The following is a 17,656-nucleotide window of genomic DNA, read 5'->3' on the forward strand; positions in this document are numbered from 1 at the left end:
CAGATGTGATAGCCCAAACCTGAGAACTTTAAAGATCCCACCCGCTCCCTGCTAGTTTGGTTCACTTACTGCATTTCTTTCAGTTCAAACACCAAAAATCAAATAAGCTGGTTTTTCATTTCTCTTTAGTTTCTTGATTTCTCAGTACCCGAGCTGCAAGGGGAATGGGTCAGGATTTTCTCCACATGACCCCAGAAAAACAGTGCTTCATCAAAACTGAATCTTTTTTGTGGGAAGGTAGCAGTTCTAACCTCTCTCAAGTAGGAGAATGGAGGGTGAGAGCACTGGGTGGGCTGGGAACAGCAACAGCTGGGGGCAGAGCACTATCCAAAAAGCCTGGGCACCTAGGGACTGCCAGCCAGCAAAGGAGAGCTTTGCCTGGAGCCAGCCCTGCTGAGAGGGGAAGCAGCACCCCGGGCACTGCAGTTTTCCTGTGCCACTTTCCTCCACTCCATTCTTTCATTGGAAAAGAGAGTATTTGTTTTCTCACAGGTGCTGGATGCGAAAGCTGTGCATTCTTGGTTTATCTGTTTGTTTCCAGATGCAAAAGGTTGTGAATGTTTAAGGCTTTTTTTTCCCATTTAAACCCAAAATATTAAAGATTCCAGAGATCCTCCTCTATGCAGACAAGATGTGCTTCAAATAGCAGCATATTTGTGCCTGTTCTATAATTCAGGTATAATTGCTGTGGAGACCCCACAGAGCAGAGGCGGACTGTGGGCACATCTTCTGGTTTTGCTTCTGTTGATGTCATGGCAAATTTTCCACATGCTTCAGTAAAAACTGTCTTGAGCCACTTATTGGCTGCAGAGGATTTTCTTCAAATCAGCTTGCCTCAGAGCAGCACGTGTCAGGACTCCTGACAGCTTTATCATTGTAGGGAATGGGATGTTCCTGCATGAATGATTTGAAATGGAACAGATTACAACATTTGACCGAAAAATCAGAGAAGACACCAAAAAAATCAGGGCACCAGCCATGTTTCCATGGCCACAGGCTGTTGCTGCCTGTGCTGGTACAGCAAGCCCTCCTTTGTTTCTGCAAGACCATTAAAATTTTCCCAATGCAAATATTCTCAGCAGTAGCCAAAAAGCATCAGATCCCTGTGCTTGCCCAAGACCTCTCTCAGACACAGCAGGAAAAATGCATGGTACTGTCACCAATTTCTAACAACTATATATTTTAATACTCCTCTTCAGAGTTAGTTAATGCTCCAGGCCTCAGCAAGGGCTGTTCTCTGGCAAGCCTTAGGCTTCACTCATTTAGTGAAGGTGTTTTCAAAGAGAAAAAAATATTTATCCCCATTTTCCCATTGTTCCGAATGTCTTCAGAATTATGCTTGGTTTTAAAGCCTGGGGCCAGCCAAAATGTGAATGTTTCAGGAAATTATGTGCATGGAAAAGCACATAGCCATAAATCAGACTGTTTTCCAGTTTTAGCTCTAGACTGCATGGTTAGTAATGAATATAATAGGGAAATTAGTTAGAAAATTAGCAGTTAATTTAAGGATATTTAAAGAGTGTGTGAAACTACTGCTTGGGAAAACTCGTTTAGTTAAATGGATGTGATTCCTTCTCCCCTTCCACTGCCTGAGCAGGATTTTCCCCAGTAGCCAAATTAGTGTGCAGATCTCCTGCACCAGAAACGCCAGGCTCACGTGCTGCCTTGCCATGGCTTCTGCCCTGATTCAGGGGTCCCTCAGCCTTGCAAACATCAGCCAGCTGCAGCCATTGCTGCAAAAAGAAACACTGCTCAGAGAGGAGGGCAGAGTGGGGCTCAGGGGAGATAACTAGACGAGGTAGATGAGCCATGTACCAGCTGATGCAGAGCAGCAGAAAGCCCTGGGTGCTGCAGCCCTGGTGCAAGAACCAGGGACAGGGCAGGGCAGCACCAGGCAGGAGCAGTGGTTTGCATCCCATGGGATGTCTCTGTAGCCTGGCTGCCTCACACTGCCTTGGTGTGCATGCAGAGGGGCCCTGGCACTGCTGCTGTCCCCCAGAATGCTTGTGAAGGCACAAAGGAGGGTGTATGTGCTCTGTCCCTTACCCAGGAGATCCAGCAGCAAAATGTGAGTATCAGCTTTTTTGCCAAAGGGGAGATGTATGCCAATGAACTTTAATAATATGGCATGATTTTATACATGGAATAGCGAAACAGAGGAATAAAACACAGAGATGTGTGCTGTCACCTCATCAGAAGTGGCTCAGAAATCACACACAGCTTTATATCGGTGATGGGGTAGCACTTTTGAGCAGAGAAAGCCATGGCTGGAGGCAGATCACTGGGTTGTGAGCAAGACTTGTGCTGGCTCCAACACTGAAATGTGCCTGTTCTGCTCCTCAGGGCTCTTGTGGCACTGCAGCTGACTCTGCTCCTGCACCAAGACATCTGCTCATGGCACCTGCATGAAGAGAGAGAAATGACAGGGACAAACTTCTTCTTTATTGCCCAGTGGATCCCTTTTACATATGAAATCTATAATCTTCATCACGAGTAGCCACTGCCTTACTGATATACCAATCTGTGTGCAGTGCAAGCAAGTGTGACCAGGAGGGGACAGGCTGCAGACAAGGCAGGCACAGGCGAGACAGGGTAGTAGCAGAAGGGGAAAAAAGGGCTGGACTTTTCACATTCTGGCTGGAGCAGTAAACTTAAAGGAATGGCAAGCCCATAAAAGTTTCACTTCTTTCTGGAAAAACATCTGAATTGAAACTTCACACCTGGCATGGGTTTTCTGCATGTCCCAGCCTCCTTCCGCCGCTGCTGGGGAGAAGTAATGCAACTTTGGGTAACTCCTGGTAGATTCTGCTTGTAGTGCAGACTGTCCCCTGTGCAGTGTTAGTTACCTTGCTGCTGTTCATGTTGCTGTAGTTAAGGTTGTACCTGTGTTTCCATTAGAACCCTTTTAATCTGCAAATTTATGGCCCAGCTGTAAAAATTCAATCCAGACTGAAACTTGGCATGAGCAGTGTTCACTCTCCCATCTGTGGAAGGGATTTAAGCAGGTACATCCCAGTTATAACCATCTGAGTTAGGCTTGTAAATTTAGAGCATGATGACTGGTGAATAAAACTGTGAGCTTCTCAGTAGTCCTGGAGTCTGAAATATTTTATGCCTGTGGTGAAACTAGTGAAAAAACAGCTTGTTTGTATTCAGTCATGTAGCTGTAAAGAAAGAAAATGGTTTGGGTCTTTTTGTGTTTGCTCACATGCACAAACACACACGTTTTCCTTACCATGGCGAGATTTTGATATGACTGGCAAACACTTGAATCTCTCCAGTCTCATGCATCAAAGCAATGTTTGATGATTTTCAAGCAGATTAAGAAATCGTACTCGTGCTGCTGCAAATGGTAGAGTTTATCTATTGATTGTAATAGAAAAAAATAGGGAAATTAGAAGACTGGATTGTTTTCTTTTGAGTGAGATTTAAAAAAAATTCTTCTTAAAATACTGTAAAAATGGATACAGTGTTGAACTGCAAAATTAGTTTTATTTACCATTGCTTCCTCCCATTTTAATTTTCTTTTCTAAAAAGCTACACACTGAACATGCCTGACGAGATAAACTGGTGATCTTATCTGATCCAGCAAATCCTATTTGCCTTTGCAGGTTTGTGGGTTTTGAAAGTAATTCTGTAAATTGAAAAAAACCCAACCCTCCTATATGTGTTTAACTGAAATTTTTTAGGTCATTTGTCCATAATGTGAATACCAGAAACATAATGATGAAAGCAGTTTAGTGAGACCAGACTTTTGATATTCCATGTATACTCACAGAGAAACTTTTGAGAGGGCTTTGACACCATTTGAGAAGTGGACTGAAGGGATATCTGTGTGGAATAATGCTGGGCTGTGGATGCGTTTCTTCATGCAATTCACAAAATGTCAGGAACCTGTGGGTGTTGTTTGCAAATGAGAGTTTGTCAGCTTGAAGGAGAAAGGGGAGTGCATTTAAAAACACCTGTTCTGCAAAACCTTGTCTAATGTTCATCTGTAGAGTTCAATTTCTAATTATCCAGAAAACCAGAGTTGGATTCAGTGATATTAAATCCACTTCACTACAGACTTAAAAATTTGAGTATGAGATAAAGAGACAGATGTGGAAATTACCAGCGATTACTAAAGACTTGTTGAGATCTTTTATGCTTTATGGCATTAAATTGGCATCAAATCACCACTTTAGATCTGCTAAAGGAGAAATATGTCCTAACAGGAAAAGCATGCAAAAGGCTTGTATAAGTGAGTTTTATGTGAGCTAAAAAAAAGAAAAAAAAAGGACCAGAAGTTTTTTTAAGGAGGGAAGAAATTTGGAGAGGTAAATTACATTGTAGAAAATCTGGAAAAGTGAAAAACTATTTAAACAGAAAGAGATCAGATAAACATTTGAGTCTGGAATAACTGTAAAGAAACACAAAAATAGGTAAAGCAAAATTCCAATGAGGCATGAAATCTGTTTTCCTTAATTTTTCACAGTGGCCTTGAAACTCGATGTCAGAGACTCTATCTCTGTTCTTTCACTGATGGCCAGAAATCGAGGTTAGGATGACCAGATCATTTGCTATGGCACTGACATTTCAAGTTACAAGGGATTGCCAAGACTCTCAGTTATGACACTAAAATATACCACTATTTCTAGAGCCAATTTTCAGTCCCTCCCTCATGCCTCCACATTGATTTAGGCAACAGATGCACGAAAAGCAAAGCAACATTCAAAATAATCCCCTAGCTGAGGCTGGGGGAAGGCTGGCTAGTGGGCTGTAGCCAAAATTCCTTAAATGTTACAATGTTTTACATTTCTAAATGTAAAAACTTTCTTTCCAATGTGAGGTACCAGCCAAATGTCTTAGTTACGGTATCTCAGAGTGAAAACTGGCATGTGGCCTTGTGGTCATTTGTGGGTATTGACAGATTTACACCCTCGAAGATCAAGTTAAACCTTGTCGGTTTCTCCATCTCCCCTTACTTTGTCAGGGTGTTTTTTTTCTCTCTGTTACTATTTGTCAACTTAAATCCATTTTTTTTTCCCTGGAAAAATGAAGGCTCTTCACGACCTGGCTCTTCAGGAGCAAATTGCCTCAAATTCTTTCTGCTAGCCAAGGTATTTTGTAATGCATTGCAAAACAGCGGCAGGACCGCGCTCCTTGCACTGGATGTTCTTTGTGGCCCAGACACTGCGGGCAGTTTTAATGAGGTCTTGGTGTGCTGGAGAATTCGTCTCGGCCCTTGACTTCAGGGAGACTTTTATCCCAGGTCCCTGTTTGTCTAATTGCTCCTTCTACCCCAAGGAGCAGGATCTGGCTTTGTCCCATTGTGGGATGCACCGTGCGGAGTCTGGACCGGTGGCTGCTCATGGAGCAGGTTCTGGATCTGGTGTGCAAATCCAATGGTCTGCTCCTGACTATTTATGGCAGCTTTGCACTGTTGTGGTGGATTGTCCTTTACACAGACACACTAAATCATTGTCCTGCTTTTCTCCCTTCCATGCTTTTTAGCTGGCGTAGCTGTTGATTTTTGCATCAAATAATTTCCCTGGGATCATCTTCAAATAGGAGCTTCCTCCAGAAGACAGCAGCCTTTGTTCCTTTAGCAGGGAAAGCTCTGGGTTTCTGCAGCACTGTTTGTGCCAGCAGTGTCAGAGAGAGCCGCGTGCAGCCTGTGAAATTTATGTCAGCTGGGGGAGCAGGGCTGCAGGGTGAAGCCTGGAGCCCCTCTCTGTCTGCGATGCTATAACTACAGTAGTTCTGGGCCTCCTACTTGTTGAATTTCAGTAGTGCTGGACGTTTAGTGACACTTTCTGAAGTGAAGAGAAACCAAAAAAGCTGTCCTGCTCTGGCCAGCGTTTGAGATTGTGGTGGTGTTTGTATGATATACACTGTTTCATATATACACATGCACAGAGATGCACATGTATTTCCTTAGTGCTCTGTTACAGTATTCTCTTGCTGTTTTGCTGTGCTGGCACCTTCTGCTCAGAGCTGGGCGGAAATTTACCATGGCAGTGAATTTTGCAAAGACAGAGAAAAAGAGGCTCCCAATTGTATTGTCTACAAACAATGACATATCTTGCTTTCAAGTCCCATACCTTGCTGAGTTGCTTAGTCCAGATTGCTCCTGCAAAGCTGAAAACCCTTTTCATGAAAGTCAGCAGAGATAACAAGGTTGACCTACAGGTATTGATCCCAGTAATCCTTTGTTTCATGCAAAGGCTTTTTTTTGCTGTCTAAACTGAAGACATACTTGTTAAGACATTTAAATGAATAAAAATGGCAGGTGTCTTTCTAAGCCAGTTTTCCTTTTAGTATTTTGTCCCAGCCTGTCTGCTGCTGTTTTTGCTCCTTGTCTAATGAGACTGTGAGTGATAATTTCTCCTTGCTACATGTGCACATAAGCATTAATTTGTGTTTATTGCATTTGCTGTAAATCTATATGGGGAAAATGTCCTTATTATTTCTCATTTTTCTATACCTCATTCAAATCTCAGATAGACACATCTGATTCTCTTCCCTCTTACTTCAGAAGGGGTTGACAATTATCTCTATACCCAACTCAAAGGGCCTTTATCTTCACCTGATAATTGAGGGACAGGCACTCAGATATGTTTTAAAACCAACCCTTTGGAAGTGATTGGAAGTGCAAAAATCCAATTTGCCAAGATCTGGTCTGGGTTTTGAGTGTTTTGGCCCCAAAGCGTGCTACATGATTTGACACACAATGTTCATGTGTTCACAAAGCTCTCCAAACTTCACTTTGTGAACTCCTTCTGCTTTCAGTGGGAACTTTGCTCACACATCAAAGACTGTGAGCCTTAGAGAATATAAGTGCTCATATTTGGGTACTCCTTATCCTTCATTCCTTGCACAAAGTAGGAAAAATAAAGGCTGTATTCAGTGCTGTGGTGCTACTGCATTTGCTGAGGTTTGGGGAGCTCTGATACCTGCCCATGGGCTTTATGGCTGCTCAGAAACCCCCCTTCCCTGTCCAGAGCAGTGGCAGCACTCAGCCTGATATGAGCCCACCAAACCCTCTCCTGCCTCATGCCTGTGTTATCTTCCCATCGTGTGTGGACAGCCTCCAGACAGCGGCTCCACACTCCCCACGGGACCAAAAATCCTTTTACAGAAGGTATGGGAGACGGGTCTTCTGAGGTAAACTCCTCATGAGCCACTGGCTGCTGCCCACCATTGCCCATGGGGAGCCTGTGTCCCACCACGCAAGACTCCAGCCCACAGCCAGCTGGGAACAGGAGGTCTCGGAAAAAGCCAGGTCTAGGTGAGCTGGTCAGAGGGTGAGAGGCGAGCGTTGGAGCAAGGTGTCTGAAGGAGGCAGCAGGGAGAGATGGGTTTGTGCTGCCCCTCAGGGTGTGAGGGACATGTGTGCAGCGGGATATCCGCTAACAGGGCTCAGCTTCGTCCTTGGTGAGCTCTGCTTCATCCCAGGATATTGCTCCCCTGGCCCCCGCACATCTTACAGCTGGAATAGGGGTTTAGGTAAGCCAGACACCCCGAGCTCACAAATACAGGGTAACTGTGTGGAGAGGAAAGGAGGGAGAAAATCAACAAAGGCCTTTGATATATTGTATGTCATCTGTACGTGACACTCCGAGAACTTCAAATGCTTAAACTAAAAACCTAAATATAATTTAGTTAGTAAAAATATACCTTAGTTATAATAAAATGATAATAGTGGAACTTGGCAACAGAGCAGCTAATAAATACTACACTTTTGAAATGTGCCTGGGATCCAAGTACATACTCTTTTACTGTGTAGTTAAAGCATGTGGCAGGACATGCTAGACCAAGATTTTCTTTTTGTCTTTCCAGTGGAAAACTAAAGTTCTTTGTTTAAGTGAAGCCCGTTGGGAATTTTTCTTAAGTAAAACAAGGAGCTAAAGAATTCCATTGCCTTTTGCCAACTTTTTTTTTTCTCCTTCAAGCCAAATTATCGATTAATAGAGCATTAAATAACAAATACTGCCTAGTTAGAGTCATACACTTTTTACTTAGGCTCTTTCAATACTTTCTTATTGGTGCTTCAAACACAGCTGAATTAAATGATGAGATATTTTATTGGAAAATACTACCCTTTCTAAACCTTTTTGACCTTATAAAAAGAAAGGTCAGTAATCTGAAAGTCATTACATTTGCATCCTTACCCCTATTTTTGAATTTTTAAATGAAAAAAAAAAATCTGTACTCCTTTAAGGTCTTCTTTCTGAGATTCATTCTTTGCCTTCCTCATTAGCTGTCTCCATTTCGGTACCCTATCGTTTTGCCAGCAGAGCAGCCATGTGAATGCTTGACCATATTTTTGTCTGGCTCTAGTGAAACCGTGATCTGACAATAGAATACTTTTCTCTGGGTTTTCCTTCTTCCCCCAGGGAACCATACTTCAAGGGCAACCTGCTTGTCCAGCATATGAACATGTGGAAAATCCACTGCTATGCACTAATGATTTTCAGATGGGCAATTGTTGCTGAAAATCATCCCAAGAGCAGCAGCTTCTCCATTGTAGCACCTAACCACAGTGGGATCACATTGCTTGTAGCTGCTCTGGAATAAACCCTTTGCATTTGAGTACGGGGTGGTGACATCTGCTGCATCACACATATGTGGTGACAAAATTTAGGGGAAGAAAAGGAGGTACAAGTTACACTTGTGGTTCTTTTTTGGCCATTGTAACATGCATCAAAATCTGACACTTATTTTAGATTGAACGTATAAATGTAGGAAAAAGTTGAGCTCTGCCAAAGATTCACAACAGCGTGGCAGAAGCACCCTAAATATTGTCCATAAGTTAATAGCTTTGAAACTTGTGTTTTAAATATTTACAAGGAGACTTGTCACACTCTGGGAGAGAGAAAAATGAGTTTTAAATTTTAAATAACTTCTATTACTGTTCTTAGAATATGCATTCTTCTTAAACAACTTTCACTTTTAATCTGTAATTAAAGCCAAAGTTTTCTTTTAATTTTAAAAGCTTGCCCTTGGACTAAAACAACATGGAACATTTTTAAACATTGATCCAAGCTGCTGTAGATACATTTTATTTAAACCACAGAGCCTGCAGTTGGATTCCTTGCTTTGCCAGATCGGCTATGAACTGTAAGTGTGGCAGTAATGATTGTGGAGTCCTGGATGCTTCACTAACAGAGAGGAGGGTTGTTTTTCTGGAGTTGTTCCTCCCTTTGGGCCCTATTCATGAATGACTTAATCTCTGTCTGTGATCAAATGTCGTGCAAGTTACTGCGCACAGAAAAATCAAGGAATGCTTCTCTTTCCTGCGTTCCTTACATGGAATTGCTGAGCCTGCCCAGCAAGCAGTTGGAGAGTGGTAAGGGTGGGAAGCAAGCAGCAGCAAAAACACACAGAGAAAACCACCAGAAGCAATATAAAAAGAGTGAGACAAAGAAAACAGAGAAAATTTTGTAAGATCTAGTGTGCAAGTTGGATTGAGCCATGCACAAGACAGCTCCAGCTTGTCCAGGCAGCACCAGCTGGAGGGGAAACTGGGCTTTCAACTGGGGAGCGTTACAGGGGCAATTTATTCACCATGAAAAACAAAAGTGTTCCCCCATAATTTGTCTGCAATGTTGGCCATAAAGATGATTTTTACTGCATGTTTCTGTTAGCTTGTTTTGTCTTGAAAAACATTACTGCTTTGATGGGCAGATCGCAAGAATTTCAGGGAGCGAACGCTTCTTAGTCTTTTTATCCTCTTGACCTAATTGCTTGTGTGGTAATTCTGTCCTTTGAGACGATGTTACACCACTTTATTTGAAGCCAAGAGTAAGACTTTCATTAGTAGTGATATTGATTACACAATGCATGCCATACAAGGAATTTTTCTTGTGATGTTTTGGTATTTTGTTAGAGATCCAGCAGAATACCGGGGTGAAGTGGTGCATTGCTGTCTCCATATTTATACAAGTCTCTTCCTTACTTTTTAAGTCTGAACAGTTTTCACTTGAGTTAGGTTCTGTTCTCAGTTAAGAGTGAGGAAAGGACTTACATTATCAGAGTTGTTTTTCTCATCACCAACACCCTGCAGCCACTGCATGAAATTCTGTCTGTGTCTCCATGCCCTAGTGTGAGGACAGATTGCTATAGCAGGACTCCCACGCCAAACAGTCACTGGTGGCAAATGGGAAATAACTTGACTCAGGTGCTGAACTCCTCCAGCTGTTGATGGGAGTTACACTTGTTTGTCCAGGACAGTGACTGGAATAGTCATTTAGCTCTTTTTGAGATATTTTCCATCCCTTTAGTACTGACAATGGACTTAAAAGATGTAACTCTCTTTTCAGGTAGGTCACGGCTGGAGTATCATTTTAGCTCTAGGAGGGAAAAGATAGAAGAAAGGATAGGGAATGAAGGGGAAAAGAAAACTCAGAGCCAGGAAATAAATACAGATAGGAAAATAAAGAGCAGAAAGTTTTGGAAGATTGTAAAGAGAAGATAGTTTTGGTAGAGGACGCAGAAAGGGGAATGCAAGATTAAGGATAAGAACAAAAAGGAAAAGGAAAGAAAAGGGATCAAAGTGATGAAGGCAAGAAGATAAAATACTGAGGATGCAGGTATGGAAATAATGGTAGAAATCTGGAGTGTAAAAAGAAAGGGTTCTAGAATAAATTAGAGAAAGGTAGGAGATATCTGCATTTTTAACAATCAAAAATTTAAAGCCTGATATTTTCCTTTTCAATGTGTTTGAGAAATGAGGGTAGATAAGCATTCAAGATACTGCCACTCTTCTTGGAAGGAACCTTCGAGTCCAGTTGTGGTGTCTTGGCATTTCTTTCCATGTTACACAGGCTAAGAGCAAATACACTTCCAGGAAAGGGTATGACCTTGCTTAGGATACAAAGCAAATTAATCCAAACTGTTGCTCCACAACTTAGGGCAAAAACACAGCGTAGTCTGGGACTGGGAAATACTCCAGTGTTAGTGGCAGTGGTGGGAGTGATGGAGGCGTCTGTTTATGTGAGGTGTGTGGGTATTAATTTCCCAGTCTCTTGGTGCATCTGCAGTCCCTGACTAAGCTGGACACAAAAGTATAGAATACTTCTCATACTTTGGCTTAATCATACCCAATCCAGACTTTGGCGGATTACACCAAGATCTGTTTTGAAAACTGTAAGTAGTTTTCAGGCTACTGTGAGACAATTTGGCCAAGTGTGGAGGCTTCCTTGGCCCAGTATTCCTGAAAGTTTTAACTTCTTTTAAGTCTGCTGCTTTCTGTAATTTTTTCAAATCAGATATTCTCTTTGAAATTTTTTCAAGTCATCATCTGTAAGTTAAAGAGAGAAATCTTCTTAACCTAATGCATGGTTGGCTGGGGGCAGTGCTGTGCTCCTCTGGGATGATAATCTGTCAGTAGAGTAGAAAGGACATCACCTGGGATGGACTGGTTGTTTGATCCTGTGTGTCAAAATATGCATTCCTATGCAGTTCATGGTATATATGAACCTAAAATATGTCATGCCAGATCTGATAATTACACATATAATTTTCAAGTTCAACAAAAGGTTTTGTTTCCTTTTCCCTCATCATTTTTAAAGAAACAGAATGTATCTGAATTTAAAACATGATTGGTGATGGTGAGTGGGTGGTTCTGTTTACCCTGCCACACTATATAGTACCACTTTTACTCCTTGTTTGGATAGCAGTCACAAGACCCAGATATCAAGCTGTGAAAGTATTTTTCTTGCAGCAGCCTCTCTTTTTTTGGCAGGCAGTGGCTTTGGAGATGCCTCGCATTTTGTCATGTGATTGGACTGCTGATGAGGTTTGTGTGTTGCCTCATTTTCCTGGATTCCATCTGAATTAACTCTTCTTTGGGTCACAGTCATTAGCACACTTCTGAATGAGTGGGGCTTTGCATCACAGTGTAATGAACACTAATGCTTAATCTCTGTAAGGAAACACCCTGTAAAGAAGGAATTTGCTGCATTTGTTCCACGTGACAGAAATCTGTTTTCTGTACCTCCAGCTGTCCACATTGAAAAAACATTCCTTCTTCACAGTAATATTCCTTCGTGAAACTAGGGAAAATGAGGGGAAATAACTTGTATGTAATTGTTCCATCTAAAAATACTCAGCTTAGTCTTGTAAACACATAAACTAGTTCTTTGTAAACAAGCCTCTTAATTTTCTTTAAACTGAGTATTTAGATGTCATGTTAGAGAAGCTGGGTGTATCAAACACATATGGTTCCTATTGCAGCAGGGGCTTTCTTAATTTTGGTGTTCTAACTGAAGAGACATTTTTGAAGTCATTCTAAGTTTACAGAAACTAATCTGACTCTGTTGGGTCTAGGCTTTATTCTTCTATCTATCACCACACTCTGGAACCATTTTCCACTTTAAATGTGCAGCAGTAACAGAATACCTCATGGACTTTGAATTGCCCTCAATGCTTCTAGTGTGTGATGTGGAAATATGGTTTGGGGTAGTTGAGGTTGGGGAACTGACAGGGGATTACTTGAAGGGGAGAGAATTAGGAAAAGGCATCAGGGAAGGAATGAGAGGAGGGACTTAATTTATTAATAAGATTTTTGCCTTATTCATGGATAATTTATAACACAAAATACCCTAGACCAAGTAGCATCTTTAACTGGACAAAATTTCTATCCCCATCAGAGAAATACTGCAGGTCTCCTTTAAAGTATAAGATATTCCATAGATGTCATGAAACAGCTATTTCCCTCATATAACACAAAATTTCACTTTGGCATCCAATATGTATTAATTTTCCCTCCTACAAATAATATGCACAGAACTATCCAGTTTCCATTTGAGGTGGGAGAATTTGAAATAGAAAACACATTTCTATCTCAGGTGGTGCTGGTATGGTTTCTGCTAGTGTGGGTTCCCACTGCAGGTGCATGCTCTGCAGAGAGCTGAGCAAGGCCCCTGTGCCTGCAGGTGCTGCTGGGGTGGGATGTCTTGTAGAGCTGGGTTAGAGCCCCCTCTCCAGCAGCACCCTGAGCCCTTTGCACTGCACCTGCTGGCTCTGAGCTGAGGCTGTGAGTGCACCAGGTTTGCCACTGACTTGGGTCTGAATTCTGGGTAAATCCACCTTTCCAGACTATTTAACAATAAATGGCCTTTTTTCCTTTTTTTTATTTTATTATACAACAACATGTACAATATAAAGCCCACAAAGGTCATAGAGGTAAATTTATTTATTAAATGGAAATACTTGGGTCCAGAAACCATTATGAATCATTTTGGTGTTTCAAGTTCAGGATGCAGGGTAAATTATTCCAAAAATAATGGTAGCCAAATGTCATTCCCTCCAAGTGTTTGTGTAATATCTATTTATCTGTGGGCAGATGACTGCTATGTATAATCAGAGGCAGACTTTTGTCAAATTGAGACTAAGTAAACACAGCTGAACACAAGCAAGTTGGACTACAATTTTTTGAGTTCTGCCAGCACTGTTATGACCTTGAAAATGAATGTTTTTTCAGAGCAATCTGCTTTCAATATGAGAGAATTTTTAGTGTTTCAGATTAACAAGTGTTGACTGAAAATTTGTTCTGTTTAATTTTAATATTTTTGTCCAAATGAAAAGTGTGTATTTGTCCAAAGGAGGGCATCCTTTCTGCTGCTTGGAAAGTAGGGATGTTTTGTACAGAAGTGTTTCTTGCATGTATCTATGAGAACAAGAACAACAGTTAGAGCTGTAAACTCATCTGAAACGTCATCATATAATCAGAGAAAATTTTCTATTGTTTGCTTGAAACATAAATGCTTTTTTTTAATGTTCTGTACAAGTAAATGTAGAATTCAGGCAGTAGATTTTATGCCATTACAAATTTAGATACTGTTTTCATCATCCTTGAAAACATAGGACTCCTATTTATAAATTTGCCCATTTTTCTAAAGCTTGGTATCCTTCTAAATTTTTGTACAGACCTTGTTTTTCTCTGATACCCAAAAAAACCCCAAGTCTGATTTTACTGCCGAACAGTACAATTTAAATCTTTGCTTTAACGTGGATTTTCTGCTTTTACAGTACCAGTCATTAAAACAGAGAACATTTTGCTCCCTTGATTTTAAAGGTCACAGCATTTGGAGCTCAGAGAGGCTTTGGAGAGAATTCAAATAGGCGTCCTGATCAAAAATTTGTCTTTCAGTAATTACAGCGAGTGTCATCCATTGCCAATATCTGTGTTTCAAGGCGCTTCTTTCAAAGGGATTTTTTTCCATTTTAAATGCTGTATAGAAACCAGCTTACATACCAAACTCAGGAGTAGGACATGTGCACAGAGTTGTGGCCAGGGGAAACTTTCACAATGTCTTTGTGCTTCATATTCACAAGCAATTCTTCCCAATCTGCCTCTTTGGCAGGCAGCAATTATCAATTTCTACCCAGTTCTTACAGAACAAGGGTTTAATGCCAGCAGCTGAACACGCTCTGCACCTCGTATTTGACGGGTTGCTGCAGTGTTTGCAAGCCAAGTGCCATCCCAGCAGGTAGTCTTGGATGTTTTTTGAAAGAACTCTTCTTGCTTCAGTTTTCTCTTCCCCTATCATAGCAGAGAAAGAAAAAATGAGGATCCAGTTGGAAATGGGGAGGAAGTGGAAAAAGACAGATGTGACAGAAAAGATGACAACACAATTGAGAAGCAATTTTGGTTGACAGTTGCAATCAGTGGGTACGGATGAACATTCCTATATTTTGTTCTGTCTACTGAAATGCAGATTTCACAAATAAAGCAGAGGGTGTTGCTCCCAGGTCTATCTGAGCAATGTGGCATCTTAATGTTAACCAAAATAATATGGAAAAGTCCTTGATGCCAGGTTTTTACACACTTTGTTGTTTCTTTTGGGCAGCTCCTCCCTGGGGTCTAAGGGTACGGACACTCACAGTGTCAGTGTCCTGGTTTGTATTCTGGAATCTCTGCTTCTCCACAAAGGCTAAGGAGACTTACAAAAACAAAAAAATTAAGGAATGGGGCAGGTGTCATCTAAGCCCCCAAAGTGGGTCTCTGGGTGTTTGAAGGGTGCAAGGCAAGTACTAATTGCAAAGCTTAGGACCACTCAGGCAGAACTCACCTTGTGTTATAACAGCCTGAGGCAGCCAGCTGGGTTTGAGGTGTGAGAGGAAGGGTGGGTGTTGCTGCGGGTGGTCAGCACCCCTCAGGCTGCTTTGAGCAACTCTCAGGATGCTCCTACCTGAGACAGTAGTTACCTAGGCGGTGCTATCCAGAGAGAATTTTTTAAAAGATTTGCTGAACCTGGAGTCACAGCTGGGGTTGATGGTGTCTGCCAGCACTAGCCAAGACCTGCCTACAAGCTGGGTGAGCCACTCCCAGTGCTGCTGGACGGGCTGGTTTTGCCAGCACCTTTCTAGTTTGTTTGTCTGAAGTGACACGTTGGTGCCACCCAGCTAGGCTGGATTTTGTGCATCCTGATGAATCCATACTATCAAATACAGCATTTGCTGGTGGTTCAAGATCTGTTTGTCCTTTGTTGGAGAAGGACAGTGGGCAGGAATTCAGGCACTGTCCACACATGGGATTTGCTCTGTCTGCTTTGCAGACCCTTTGCAGAGCCCCATAAACTTCACAGACTGTGATGTATAGGCAATTGTTCTATGGGAAAGCTTTGGCTCACGGGCAAAAATAAAAAGTTCTTGCAAAATTAAAGAAAAAGCCTTTCTTGTTATAAAAGTGGAAACAGAAGTACTACTAATAATAGCAGCAAGTTAATTAAAAAACATGAAACATTTCACAGAGCTTAAAGAGTTTGTGTTGTAGCTGTCTGGCTTGCATGGCTGCTGAGAGTCCTCCTCTTATCGTCTGTTCAAAAGCTCAAAGCCTAGAGTTGAACTGTGTTGGAGGGATCAAAGGATCTCACTTTCTTTCACCACAGTTATTTCCTAAAAAATATAAATGTTCTCTATGTCTGGAGCCATGGCTTTGTGTGTCGTTGATTTTCTTTATAGAAGTAGAAATTCAGGATCACAATTCTTAAAAGGCAGGTGAGAATGCAAGGCTATCTGTACAAATGTATGATTGTTGCAGATGCTGCTTACCCTTAGGAAAACATCTAAGTAGATCAGGCAAGACATATTAAAAAATTCCGTAAGTGTGACTTGCTCTAAGATAAAGTTAATTTAATTGCTCCTTGAACAAAAAGTTCACAGTTATTTCCAACTGCATCTGTGTAAGGAATTGTGTTCTATGAATGCTGGTATTTTCTAAATTTTTATTCACATATCTATAGCTCAGTTTCCCATTGCAAACCTTGTGGGGGAAGAATTATTGGGGTTTTTTGTTTGGATTTTATTTATTTATTTATTTATTTATTTATTTATGGTAACATGAAGAAAGACCAATTATTTATAATGCTAATAAAGCTTCTGAGCTGGTTTTGATTTATAGAGCTTCCAAATTAACCAAAATTTATATTTTTTGAAGTATGTTAGTTGATTTAACCATAAATACCATATGGTTTTACCATAAATATGTATGTGTGTTTTAAGTCTGATATGGCAAACAGTTGCAGCAGAGAATTCCCTGGCAGAAGTCTCCTGGCTTCCAGGAAAACACGTATGAGCTAATGTAAAACAAATACAAAGTAAATATGACATGATCACCTTCTGCAATTGTCTTACATGTTTTTGAAGCACCTTATGTCTGTGCTAGACTGATATTTTTAAACAGTATTCACCCTATTCTGAGGAAAAATTGTACAAGGGCTACTTTAGATAACATTGTCTGTTATCTTGGAAGCTGATAGCCAGCAGTTCAGGTAGGTTTTAGAGGAGGCTATTGGCTTTCACTGCTTTTAGATCCCATTCACTGGTCAGTGTGTTGCTGCCTTTTTGGGAGAAATATGTTCAATACCTATGGATAGTATATTTTTCCCGTGGTAATAATACACTGTGCATGAATAACTCATAATCATATTTTGAAATTGTATTAATACACTTATTACAAAATAATTTTATAGTATGAAGAGAATGGATTCCTTTTTATCACTCATTATTTAAAGGATATGCATTACTACTGTCACAATTATTAGTAACACTATTTTAGTCCGGTGTCTCTTCAGGTACAGCTTCCAGTGGCTAGAGTAGCTTTTTCAGGTGAGAACTGTTTGCAGTGATCTCAGAAAATCATCTTCACTCGAGAAACAGCCTGAGCGTATTGCCCGTAGTTATAAACTCTGTTTGAAAGCAAATCTGTTTGCCGTGAAATGCTGTGGCTTAGGGTCCTCCACGGCTCAGCAATTGCGTCTTTGCGAGCGGCTCTTCCCGAGATGAATGGCGAAGGCTTTGAATGAGCCTCGTTGTTATGCAGCGTGTCCTGCAGCGAGAGGAGCCGGGCTGAGCAGAGCCGCTCTCTGCATGGAGCGAGCTTTGCAGAGCCTCTAAAAGCCACACAATTGTGCCATACCAAGTAGAGCAGGCAGCATCTCTGGTCGGGATGAGCTGTAAGCATCGTCTCCCAGCAGTTTTGCTGTGATGCAGGTCCATTATCGCAGCGCAGCGCTGCTGAGCGGCTCGGGCGCTGCTCTGTGCCCCATGGATGCTCGGTGCCCTGCCATGCGCTGCTCTGTGCCCCATGGATGCTCTGTGCCCCATGGATGCTCCGTGCCCCATGGATGCTCGGTGCCCTGCCATGCGCTGCTCCGTGCCCCATGGA

At 41.6% G+C, this 17,656-nt stretch overlaps 1 protein-coding gene across 4 annotated transcripts in view; it reads left to right on the forward strand.

Moving 5' to 3' along the window:
• The window catches only part of MKX (mohawk homeobox), a 49,132-nt gene that overhangs the window by 17,435 nt on the left and 14,041 nt on the right, over positions 1–17,656 (forward strand). Inside the window, exon 6 of one of the 4 annotated variants that reach the window (XM_038129325.1) lies at positions 2,344–4,816. The exons of the other annotated variants lie outside the window; for them this stretch is intronic. Coding sequence (XP_037985253.1) covers positions 2,344–2,366 — 23 coding nt within the window. The 3' untranslated portion in view covers positions 2,367–4,816. Of the gene's footprint in view, positions 1–2,343; positions 4,817–17,656 lie in introns of those variants that run through there. 4 annotated transcript variants of the gene reach the window in all.

This window comes from Motacilla alba, chromosome 2, assembly GCF_015832195.1.
Source record: "Motacilla alba alba isolate MOTALB_02 chromosome 2, Motacilla_alba_V1.0_pri, whole genome shotgun sequence".
Taxonomy (NCBI): Eukaryota; Metazoa; Chordata; class Aves; order Passeriformes; family Motacillidae; genus Motacilla; species Motacilla alba.